Source organism: Podarcis melisellensis (genome assembly GCF_964234715.1).
Source record: "Podarcis melisellensis genome assembly, chromosome: 3".
In the NCBI taxonomy this organism is placed as follows: domain Eukaryota; kingdom Metazoa; phylum Chordata; class Lepidosauria; order Squamata; family Lacertidae; genus Podarcis; species Podarcis melisellensis.
Genome location: NC_138530.1, coordinates 93253617 through 93266849, shown reverse-complemented (window position 1 = coordinate 93266849; position 13233 = coordinate 93253617). Strand labels below are relative to the sequence as shown.

The 13233-nt window shown below is 41.8% G+C and overlaps 1 protein-coding gene across 3 annotated transcripts in view; it reads right to left on the bottom strand.

Annotated features, from left to right (window-relative positions):
- The window catches only part of MBOAT2 (membrane bound glycerophospholipid O-acyltransferase 2), a 71146-nt gene that overhangs the window by 45812 nt on the left and 12101 nt on the right, over nt 1-13233 (bottom strand). For 2 of the 3 annotated variants that reach the window (XM_081906307.1, XM_081906308.1), the window contains exons 2-3: nt 4800-4945; nt 4088-4165 (exon numbers count right to left, since the gene is read on the bottom strand). The exons of the other annotated variant lie outside the window; for it this stretch is intronic. In XM_081906307.1, coding sequence (XP_081762433.1) covers nt 4088-4165; nt 4800-4945 — 224 coding nt within the window. The remainder of the gene's footprint in view (nt 1-4087; nt 4166-4799; nt 4946-13233) is intronic. 3 annotated transcript variants of the gene reach the window in all.

The following is a 13233-nucleotide window of genomic DNA, read 5'->3' as shown; positions in this document are numbered from 1 at the left end:
AGAGGTCCAGAAGACGTCTAGATCTTTCTTCGTTGTTGATTCAGCGGCGACCCACCACATGTGCAACGATAAGCGACTGTTCGTGTCTTTTACACCGCAGGAAGGTGCGATTCACCAGGCAGATGGCCACACGATCCCCAGTAAAGGCTACGGAACTGTTGTTCTTCACAGTTTGGACTTATCGATACAGGATGTGCTTTATGTGCCGGACGCGAAACATAATCTGCTTAGCGTTGGACAGCTGATGGAGCGGAAAATAGACGTTTCCTTTAAGAACAATAAGTGCATCATCACAAAGAAAAATGATTATCAATTGTATGCTGAATTTGTTGATCGTTTGTTTCTTTTGTATTATGATGATGTTGTGCAGGATGACACTTGTTGCATTGCAGGTTCTAACAAAAGTTTGCATGCAGAATGTATTCACGATTTTCACAGGAAATTTGGTCATTTGCATTTTGAGGCAGTATCTAAAATGCCTGCCTTGGTTGAAGGTATGACTATTAAACCCTGCAGGTACCACATGAAGTGCAAGGCATGCGCAGCAAACAAGGTGAAAATGGCTGCGAAAGGTAAGGTGTCTAGTAGGCAAGCTACAGAACCATACCAGGTTGTTCATGCTGATTTGGTTGGACCACTAGCGCCCTCTTTGGGTGGGAATAGGTACTTCATGGTTCTTATTGATGCATTTTCCAGGTATATTTTTGTGTACAATCTCAAGCAGAAATCAGAGGCTTTTCCTAGGTTCAAGGAATTCTGTGCTTGGTTGGGTAATGTGCATGGTAAGAAGATAAGGATTCTTTTCACCGACCGGGGGGGAGAATTCACTTCTCAGCAGTTTGAAGCTTTTCTGGCTGAGAAAGGAATTCAACACGATTTGTCTAGTCCTCGCTCGCCATGGCAGAATGGACTTGCGGAACGAGCAAATCAAACATTGCTTCAAGGGTTAAAAACCTTGCTGCATGATGCAAATCTTCCAGAGAGTTATTGGGCCGAAGCTCTCTCATGTTTCACTTACAGTTATAATCGCAGGTTATCTTCAGCGATTGGTTGTACCCCCTATGAGAAGATGTTTGGCAAGAAGCCATACATCAAACACATGAAAATTTTTGGTTCTGACATGTGGGTTCACTCACCACAAAACTCCAAGTTAGACAAGCGTGGATTGCATGGTATCTTTCTAGGTTATCAGAAAGGGTCTTACAGAATAATGATGACTGACTCTAAGGAAATTAAGCACACAAGAAGTGTTGAGTACAATGCCAAGTGGGGGGAGAATGTGGGAATTTTCCAATGTTATCCTGATGACAGTGATGAGACTGAGGATAGTCAACAGCAAAAGCAACCACAACAACCCACACCCACTGATGAAGGTTCTGATTCTGAGTCTGAAACTGAATCAGATGATTCAGAGGATTTCAAGAGTGCGAAAGCCTCTATGCGACCCTCTGAAAGTTCTGATCAAGAATTGGAGGAACCGTTGTTCACAATAGGTCACTTTTCTCCCAAGAAGGAAGAGGAGAGTGTTGAAGACTTAAGGCTAATTCGAAGGTCACAGAGAGCCACAAAAGGCAGACCTCCAAAGAGATTTGCTGATGAGTTTGCTAAGATAGCAGTAACAGCTGTTAAAAGCCCCAAGAAGGTTTTTGAACCTTCAAGTTTCCAAGAAATCCAGGATTTGGATTCAAAGGAAGCTGAGCCATGGTTAAATGCCATGAAGGCTGAGCTTGATTCCTTGGAAAGGAACAAAACATGGGAACTTGTTCCAGTAGTTCCAGGAATGAAACTGCTTGGAAGCAAATGGGTCTTCAAAGCGAAGACTGATCAAAATGGCAAGATAGTCAGACACAAAGCCAGATTGGTAGCCAGAGGATTTGCTCAGGTACCAGGTGAAGACTATCACGAGACCTACTCACCCACAGTGAGGTATGAAAGCATTAGGCTTATGCTCAAGCTAGCTGCAGAGGAAAATCTACACATTAGTCACCATGATGTAAATACAGCTTTTCTGTACGGATCTCTAGGTGAATCACTTTATATGCTTCCACCTGATGGCGTACAGGTAAAACAGGGATTTGTTTGTGCTCTGAAAAAGTCCCTTTATGGTCTCAAACAAAGTGCACGGTGTTGGCACACAAAACTCACTGAAGTATTGTTTTCTCTAGGTTTTAAGCAAGGGAAATCTGATCCATGTGTATTTGTCAAAGAGGAGGGGCAAAAGAAACTGTATTGTTTGTTTTATGTTGATGATCTTTTATTCTTTTGGAAAGATGTCACAATGTACAATAACGCCCTAGCTCAACTCAAAGAGCACTTTGACATGAAAGATCTTGGTGAGGTAAACAACTACCTATCTCTGGAAATAGAGAGAGATCAAGATGGTAACATTCTAGTACACCAGTCACGGAAAATTGCTGATGTGTTAAGCAAGCTAAACCTGATGGATGCTAACCCTGTAGACACACCGATGACAACAGGTTATCAGGTAGATGACACTGAAGAAGCATTTTCTGACACTACACTGTACAGAAGTGTGCTAGGCAAGCTAAACTTCATTGCCAGATGTTCAAGACCAGACATTGCTGTTAGCTGTAATTTGCTAAGCAGACAAGTCAACAATCCTACTGTTAAGGATTGGAAAGCTCTGAAACGCATAGCGCGGTATTTGAAAGGCACTATGCATTACAGACTGAGATTTAACAATCAGAAGTCTGGTGGTCTTGAGATATTTGCAGATGCAAGTTTTGGAAGTGACACTACAGACAGGAAAAGTACGTCTGGAGTTTGCTATAAGTACAATCAGGGTCTATTTGATTGGTCGTGCAAGAAGCAAACAACAGTTAGCTTAAGTACTTGTGAAGCTGAACTGAATGCACTGTCTTATTCACTTAAAGATTGTGAATGGTTGTTACAATTGTGCAAAGACATGAAAATTCCTGTCAAATGTCCAATCCAGGTTTACCAGGACAACAAAGCATGTTTGGCTTTGCTGAATTCTGAAGGTTGTAAGCAAAGCACGAAGCACTTGCAATTGAAGTTGCAACATGCTAGGGAACGTATTCAGAAGGGACTCATAACGGTGTCCTATATGCCAGGTAATGAAATTCCTGCTGATGTATTGTCCAAGATTGTATCAAGGGATCAACACTGTACCTATGTGCAGAAGTTGGGTTTGTACTGATATTGTACGAACACGCTGCCCAGTGATGTTCACAGAAAGGGGGAGGATGTTGGTTTCTGCTTCCCTCACTGAGCAGCAGAAGTGCTTGTCACAAGACAGGTGTTTACATTCCACACAGTCTGTACTGTTGGAGGTTTTCCCACGGGAACGGGAGACTGGATGTGACGTATACTGGTTTCCTGTTTTCACTGTTCTTTGCAGTTTCAGTTTGTGATTCTCTCCGTGCCTTAGAGGAGAGATGACGCTTTCTCTGCTCCAGCAGAGGGAAGATGTTTTTCTGTAACTTACCAGCTTTGAACTGTAAATAAAGTAGTATAGAGCATGTTGGCTCATACTTCTCATCATTCCGCTGTGCACTGGATACTGCTTATCAACAACACCATCATCCCTGACCACTGGTCCTGTTAGCTAGGGATGATGGGAGTCGTAGTCCCAAAACAGCTGGAGGGCCAAGTGTGGCCACCACTGCCTTAGGCAGTTGAATGCACACTCACCCACCCACTCTGCATAGCCCTGGGCGCTTGCAAACCATGCTATGAAAGGTGGAACTCAAACCCCCAACCCATTAATTAACAGTCTCAAGCTCTACTAACTGAGCTATCGCAGACATCCTCTCTGCTCAATAAATCATCAATCTGATTAGTGGAGAGGGAGTAATCAGCATTTTCCATCAACATGTTGGGCCAGGTCCCCCAGGTCTGTGTCTTCTTTTTTTTTAAAAAAAAAGAAAGCTTACACTTTGACAGCAAAATTCAGTGTAGTGCTGAATGGAGCCCCAGGAAAATCAGCTTGGAGGGCTATGTCAGAGCTCAGGGAGGGTGGGGTAGCCATCCCTGCTTTAAAGCTCCATCCACCTGCAAATTATGTTCTTTCACTTTGAAAACATAAACGTGTGTCAATACTCACTTGTGCATATTTTCCACTCCTATAATGATCATGATATAGTAGGAAATTCCACTTTGTATAACAAAATGTAAGGCATACCTAAGAATGGGGAAACGGTTACAAAGTTTGGTTAGCCGAAGTAGTTTGTGTATTTTGTCAATGTTAATTTCAATTCTAAGCAGCAGCAGAAAAGAAAATACGTTTTGCCCAGATTAACTCATCCGAAATGTTTATATTTACCCGTTAATTTTGACAAAGGCTGTGTACAGGCAATAACTTTTAAAAGATGAGAACACCCTCCCATCAGATGTCAAGGAGATAAATATACAACTTTTAAGAAGACATCTGAAGGCAGCTCTGTATATTAATGTTTGATTATTTATATTTGTTGGAAGCTACCCAGGATGGCTGGGGCAACCCCACCAGATGGGCAGGGTACAAATAATAAAATTATTATCGCTGTGAAACTATCACTGCCCATAGTAACTATGTTCACTGTGCATGTCCCAACGTGGTCCATGGTGATATTTGTTTTGTAAGGCTTGCAGTACTTCAAACAGAAAAGCAGACAAGCCTTGAAATCAAGCAGCACTGATACAACAGCTGGCAGGACCAGTGGTCAGGGATGATAGGAACTGTAGTCCCAAAACAGCTGGAGAGCCAAATTTGGGAAACCCTGGACTAGACAAACCAGAGCCTGGATACAGCAAAAGAGAAAAATCAAGTTACTTACCATCCAAAACAAAAAAGTGCAAGATAAAGGCCCAAAAGGGTGGCAACAACATGCCTTATAAATGGACTAGTTTTGCTTGAATGAAGGTAAGTTCGAAACCAGATAGCAGCAAGCAAAGCAAAGAGCTGGCACACTACAAAGTTGACCTGCGGAGAAAAGAAAACTCTCATCATTTTTTTGCGGTTAAGTGCTTATACTCACTGTTGCAAAGAAATAAGGTGACCAAGTCTTTCGCATTTTAAAAGCCAATCTTCTTGAGAATCATATGAATCGTTTGTGAAGCTGGTACAAATCTCTAAACATCACGTCTATCATAAACCCTTTGATGCTCCAGAAACATTTCCCACAGCTGTTACCAGATGTGGATGTCAAATTAAATCAGTTTCAAAGACACTAACAATTGGTCCAAATCATACGCCGGAAACACAGGAAGATTGTTTTAATGTAATTCAATCCAATAAGAAAGTTGCCTTCTCCATATGCAGGATTAGTAAGGAAAAACCACCATATCTGTAGGAACAGAAACAGTTACTTCCCTTAAAAAAAAATGTTATACTGTAAAGGCAACACATGACAGAATATTAACCAAAGTTCTTACCATATGAAAAAATGAAAGCTATTTATAAACTGAGATAAAAATTGATGACTGTAAGATATTGGATACCCTTAAAACTCAAAGTACGTGTATTATTTTCATAACCAGATAATGTGTAAGATGCACTGTCTAGGTCACAGGTATACAGAACCACAGATCTGCTCCAGTCAGACCTTTTAAGTGCCATTGAATATGCAATGCCAGTTTCTTCAAGCTATTTCTGCCACAAAAACATGCATCTATATACATACAAAAATACTGCAGCTGTTTTACCAAATGTAAAGCATATACAAATCAGACAAACGTACTCCCTGTTATTAGACCTCATGAGAAAACTGAACAAAGACTCTCTGCAGGCCACTTCTGACAGGTGAACAGGGCCACCCACCTGTTATAACATGCCATCAGGTGATTCAACTGACAAGCATAATCTAAATGCGCTCCAATTTATTCTTTTACAGCCCTGGCTTGAAGTTAAGCCGCAGCTGCAAAGATTCCTGCTAAATGCAGGGCTTGCGTTCAGCATCAAATGCAAGCCCTGCTTTTGGTAAGGATCAGCTTCTAGTGGTCCCTGCAGAGCTTGTATTTCATGCCCAATTTAAAATGCATCAAGTCAACCCCTGCATACATATAACTTTAAAAACCAGAGGGGCAGATAGTTGCTAACAATGACCTTCATTATCCTGAGTAAGATATAAGTACTGTCCACTGCAAACTCTAAAACAGACAATTTAGAGCTCTGGAAATGTCCTTTTGCAGATTTGAGATACCTCACCATTCTGTAGAATGTTATTTTGGAATTCAGAGGAGGCACCCATATGCCACAAAATTAATTTAACACCATTTAATATTGTGGTTTTTTAAAAAATTGATTTTGTGTCTGCGATTTGTCAAACCTCTTTGAGACATATTTTTTATTCAAGGAAGGCTTTTTAAGCAAACTGCAAAGACAAGTGTTCATGTTTGACCTACAGCTTTCATGAGTCCCAATGTTTCACAGAAGAACTGAAGTTTAAATGTTATCAAACATACAAATTGTGTTTGACAGCATGGAGATGCAGCAAGGATGTTCGGAGACAGGCCACCACAGGTATGAGACTGAGGAACTCCATATTCAGAAACCGGCAAACTGGTGCATTAAGTTATGTTTCGGGGCAGAAACTATATGTTCCCAAATTTATCTTCACCTCAGACTGCTAGGGCGGACAAAGGGAAAGGGGATTCACTGGGCACGAAGGGAGTACTTAATCAGCTCCTTGTTCAACGATTTCTCCCACAAAGTTTCTCTCTGGCAGGCTTGAAAACTAGAAGTCTGGCCAAGAATAAAAGCAGCCTGAGGGAAAAGACAACCCAAGAAGAAATTGGCATGCAAGCGGGTGGACTAACTTCTCTGCTACCAACAACCTTACCGCACACATGAATTAACAGAGAAGTTATACACTGTGCAAATTTGTATGCATCCAACTTCAGTTCCAAATACTAGAGGAAAGGAAGAGGAAAAACCAATCCATCAGGAGTACAGAAAGAAGGAAGCAAGGAAGGAGCTAATACATGCTGAAGTGAAAGCATTCCACCGTGGATGTCAAAGCATTTCAACAATTGCCGTTAACACATATAATGGTCAAAGGGAGAGGGAGAGAAAAGAAGAACCCCCTAGTATGAATAGGCCAAGACTGGTACCATTCAAACCTACACAGGGTGGCATTAATGCCATGCTTTGATGGACGGGCCAGTCAAAAGCCCATCCCTTAAGAGTATACAAAGTTAGCTGGAGTTTCCTCCTCCTTCCAGCTACTTGGTTAAAGTGTAAGTGGACCAATCCAGGCTGGAATTCTCAGGAGAGTCAAGGTTGACTGCAAGGTTCTACTTTGGCAAAATGATGTGGTAGCTGGATTTGCTAAGCTCTCTCCAGGTGCAATAGCTCACCAATCAAACAATATTTCTGGATTCTGCTACTCCAAACTGCTTAAAAGCAGGAACAATTCTGCCTATTCTCCAGAGTTATCAGAGGCAGAGAGTCAAATTCCTGATTTTTCAAGCCTGGGAAGCCATATTAAAACCTTACTGGCAAAGGCTAAAAAGCTGTTTGGTGCTGGCACTGTTTCAGCCCAAGTAACCTCCTATTCAACAAGCCTAGCAAATCCTTAAAGTAAACACCATTATTAAAATTAACAATCCAAAATCCTATGTTGCGAAATTCATTAATCTTTGGGTGGTGTACTGGACTACACTGCAATTAGCAATACAACCCCACCTATCATTTCACTGAGAAAATTTCTAAAGGAATGTGAAGAACTACTATTCATAAAAAAACTGTATTAAACTTGCATTCACAGTTTAAAATTTAAACAATGGCTGCTTTTAAGTATTATTGCAGTGCAAGACAAAAGGAATTATTCCTTCTCAACACATTACTACAGTATAAAGAAAGGGACCAATTGTCCTCAGGCTCTGAAGTTCATCTGCAAGTGCCCTATAACTATGAATCTCTTCTACAACTATGGGTCTCCTCCTCCCACCCCTGAGATTCTATAGAGCCTAGACATTTCCAGAAAACAGTGGGGCGGGAAAAGATTTTCTTAATTCATATCACCAATGAAGAATTAATATTAAACAAATGAAGACGAAAAAAAGAAATTGGGAGAGATGCAAAAATGCACAACTGCATTAAAAATGTGATATATTGCAGCTGGAAGCAACATGGTTTATATTTTCCCCATTTCTCTTACTGTATTCTCAATGCCTCTCTCTCACCAGCTCTGTAAGTTACATATGCTACGTGTCAGCAATTCCCCGTCCCCCCTCTAGTTAATCAGGTCCACTGCGGCATACATTTCCCCATCAAAGAATATTTGGATCATGGAAGGGTTAGTCATAACATGATGGTCCCACCTACACAGTGGGTGCATTCACACATCACAGTAAACCATGGATAATGACTCACTGTATATGCAAAGGTCTCCCTTTATTATTTACTCCTTCCTGCTAGCAAACAGGACAGCAAACCATGATCTGTAGCTTAGCATTACATTTGGTACATTTCAGTCCAGACCAGTGCTTTTTCCCCCAGGGCGTACTCAAGGTTACACAGTAGCGGCACCTCTTTTTGTTGTTAAAAAGTGTGGCACTTACTGCAACAACTTCATTATGAGTAAAAGGTAAAGGTAAAGGAACCCCTGACAGTTAAGTCCAGTCGCGAACGACTCTGGGGTTACGGCACTCATCTTGCTTTACAGGCCGAGGGAGCCGGCATTTGTCCACTTCCGCAGACACTTTTTCCAGGTCACGTGGCCAGCATGACTAAGCTGCATCTGGCAAAGCCAGAGCAGCGCACAGAAACGGCATTTATCTTCCCGCTGGAGTGGTACCTATTTATCTGCTTGCACTGTGTGCTTTCAAACTGCTAGGTTGGCAGGAGCTGGGACCCAACAACGGGAGCTCACCCCATCGTGGGGATTTGAACCACCAACCTTTCGATCAGCAAGCCCAAGCAGCACAGTGGTTTAAACCACAGCGCCACCCGCGTTCATTATTCGGGGGGGGCGGGGGCGGGACACTGCTCCAGACTATGATTTGAAGCCACGATTCATTCTTAGTTTATCAATGATCATTTATTTGAGTATAACTATTCCCAGTTTGGATGTGATGCTAAGCCAAGGATCATGGTTTGTTGCTCTGACTCACTAGTAAAGGTAAAGGTAAAGGTACCCCTGCCCATACGGGCCAGTCTTGCCAGACTCTAGGGTTGTGCGCTCATCTCACTCTATAGGCCGGGAGCCAGCGCTGTCCGCAGACACTTCCGGGTCACGTGGCCAGTGTGACAAGCTGCATCTGGCGAGCCAGCGCAGCACACGGAACGCCGTTTACCTTCCCGCTGGTAAGCGGTCCCTATTTATCTACTAGCACCCGAAGGTGCTTTCAAACTGCTAGGTTGGCACGCGCTGGGACCGAACGACGGGAGCGCACCCCGCCGCGGGGATTCGAACTGTCGACCTTTCGATCGGCAAGTCCTAGGTGCTGAGGCTTTAACCCACAGTGCCACCCGCATCCGCACTAGTAGGGAGGAGCAAAGCAGGAACAATCTTATCATCCAAGGTAAGTCAGTAACCGTGTGTGAATGTTGCTAGTGAGCTATTAATGATATGGTCTGGGTGAAAGACGCTTTTAGAGGAAGCCATATTTTCAACAACTACACCACCTTAAAAAAACACCTCAAAAAGAAAAACTGGCTATTACAAATCCAGTATCTCTGTTTCTTCTTGGCACATTATTCAGCAAAGACTCAGAGCACCTTTAAACAATGTGAAACCAGAATTAATACTAAAGTCTAACAAAAATATTAAAGGCTGCATGCAACATGGAAAATACCTTAATCGAGTGCTCGAGAGAGGGGAATATAATGTGAAAAATTTGAGTGTGTTATATTTATATAAAATAGAAACACACACACACACATATATATATATATAAATGAGAGAAAATACCCCAATCCCAGCCATCAGATGCCTCGCCTTTTACAGCAGAGAGGCCTGAAAAAGGGTGTCAGAGGGAACAGGTTCATCACGAGATGAGACGACCATTCAGGTACCCAAGTCTCAAAGCTGTTTACACTACACACCCAACATATGCAATCCAGGCAAAAGGTAAGTACTGGTTTCAGCAGGGCAAAGTTAACTGCATTCCCTCATTGAAATCAACAGGACATAAAGATATTTGGACAGAGGTAACCATTTGTAGTTGGATTTATAACTAGAGACTTTCAGTTTCTGTGGAGTTTCGCTTCCCTTTAAAATGTATGGGTAACAAGATAGGACAGTAACTGGTTTGACAAGAAGGAGGGTTAGTCAGACCATAATTTCACAAACTTTGTCCTAGCAAAACTCTCGTCGAGTTAAGGTGGAGGGAGTTTAAAGAAAAAGCAGAGACTTGTCCATCTACACATGGACTGATGAAAGGCTTTCCAACTTTGTTTTAAAGCACAGGCATTAACTTGTGCTATATGGGCAAAACTTCTTCTGCCTCTTGACTCACTGCTCACCAATACGCCCATGAAGGCTCAGTTCAAGGTTTCAGCAGAGAAACTGCCAGGGACACACAGGCTAGGCTGCCCCTCGTGCTTCCTGCAATTTTTGCTGCCCACCCGGGAAAGACTACACAGTTGTGGCCAAGTATGAAAAAGGTAAACAACTTGGTTCCTTGCACCATTTCTTTACCCAGGGCCACAAGCCCACCTAGCCGCTAACTGATGCTTTAAGGTTTTACTAACATTTTGCTTTATTTCATTATACCTTGTTTTATTTTATTTTCACAAGGACATTGTGAAGCAGGTTAGATCGAGAGACAGCAGCTGACACAGTAACCCAGTAGAGCTTCATGGCTGAGTGGAGATTTGAACTTGGGACTACTTGATCCTGTTGAGACACTCAGATAAACACTACGCGACGACGCTGGCTCCCACTGACAAAATGCCAGTGAAATAAGATGGGGAGGGTCATATCGGCCTCAATACCATCAACTACTATTACACAGTCGTGTAGGAAATCTCCACTTCCTAGACCTATCAGCACAAAAGAGCAGACTGGAAAAGAAGGCAAGGACTACCCCTTCAACTTCAATGTTACACATGTACAAGTTGCATACAATTGTAGACATGAAATGGACCAATTCAACAATATTTGGAATTCATTTTTATAAATACCGTATTAGGTTAAGGTCTGGTTAACATTTGTAACCTTTTAAAATGACATTTTTATATTTATTTTTGGTAATGTATACTTTCTCTTGCTGTTCTGTTTTGTTTTGCACATGGTTACTATTCTTTTCTTCTACTTTTTGTGTCTGGTCTTACTCTGTGCACTTGTATCTTTTTTATTTTTCAATAAAGAATATAAAATGTAACCTTATTTATGTATGCCACTACTGCGGCCCGTGTTTCGTTAGTCCCAAAATGGAAAACGAGTGAGGTCCCAACTAAAGAAGGATGGCAACTTAAACTGATGGAATATGTGCAGCTTGCAGATCTAACTTATAGAAGAAGAGAAGAAGAAGAACATACATTTAAAGAAGATTGGAAAATGTTTATTGAAAATATGGGGGGAAATTGTGTACACTTGAAAACATTGGCAGCATTAAGATAAATTCAACAGGGTAAATAAGTTTGGATAGAAGTAATCATGGAATACTGAATGGTTTAGTTTATATAAAATATGCAGGGATTTATGTTATGCAAAATGAACCATGGAAAGAGAAGAAGGGAAGTCACTGATATTTTAAGGTTGTTTAAATAAATATTATAAATTGTAAAACAGAAAATTTAATTTAAAAATTATATGGAAAGCATAAAAAAAACTCTCATAGGGCACTGGTGGTTAACCTGTGGAACCTCCAGATGTTGTTGAATTACAACTCTCTTCATCCCAGACCACTGGCCATGTTGTCTGGAGCTAATAGGAGTTGGAGTGCAACAACACCTGGCAAGCCACAGATTAGCCACCTCTGCCCACGCTATCAATTTGATATTATGCAAGAACCCCCAAACAAAATGCAGGTATGATCAAATTATTTCCATCATATGTGTAACAGCAAGAATACTGCAGCAGCAAACAGTGAATTTGACTTCAGATGCTTCGCAAGTAAAGATATAGCTCTACAGAGTTTTGCATTTTACATACAAAAGAAATCCTGACCAAATAAAGGTGGGGAAGCTGTTTCAATGGAGAATGTTAATACACTTGTATAAAAAGATTCCAAAACTGTTATTTTTAAGGCTTTCATCTATACACGGTAGGGATACTATTTTGGCTTGCTTCTAGGACTTCCTTAGAAGAAAAGCAAAAGCAAACTTCAGATCTTGTCCATGCACACACCAAGTGCTTTCCCTACCATATGCCAAACTGCAGCAAAGGAGGACATATTAATTCAGAACTTGACCCAATTCTGTTACTGCCCTACCTAGGTGGATGAATGCTTTGTGCTGTACAAAGAGCACAAACTGAGCCAACACTTAGTGAGAGAAGATTTATTTCCTAGTATATCTAGTGCATGAATGGACCACTGGTAATACCAGGTTCCATTACTGAGCCTCCAGATTTTGATGTTGTATCTCTGTCCAGTTTGTGCAGCAATGGGGTGTATTTACCAGGGATTGGGAACTTCCCAGTCCACAGGCCAAATACAGTCTACCAGGTATCTCAGTCTGGCCCCCAGCACTTTCCAGAGGCCCCCTCTCTCTAGATTACGCCGTTCCACCCCACCAACCCACTGCCCCCCATTTCACTTCCTCCACAACCATCCTTGCAAAACATTAAAATGATGGAAGAAAACAGGGCTGTGGTGGAAACAGGCCCAATCTTTGGACTATGCTGGGTTCCGACCACCACCCTGCAAAACGCTAAGATCCTCAAACTGAAATGCAATTCTTGCGTAACGCAACTCTGGAGCTTTTACTACATGTCCAAGCATAACTCCCTTCTTGCAAAGTCAACAGGCAAGTGAGATGGAGTGCGACAGCCATGTCTAGTGAAATTGCCCCAGTTTATGGGACGTGTAAAATTGCTGTGGCTATATTTGTTACAAGCCAGCAGAGCTTCACACAGTCCTAGAGAGTGAACGTGCTTTATGCCCCTTTCTAGGCTAAATGTTCATTTCCTGAATGCTTAGTCAATGCCGGGTTGAAAACCAACATATTCATCAACACAGGGAGCTGTTTTGATATTCAATTCTCCAACATTTAAAAAAATAACACCCATGTTTCTAAAGGAAAGTTGTTTTAAAAATCACCCCAATAACTAGGTTCATAGATATTCCCCCCCCCAAACCCAGAAACGTGAGCAAAAAGCT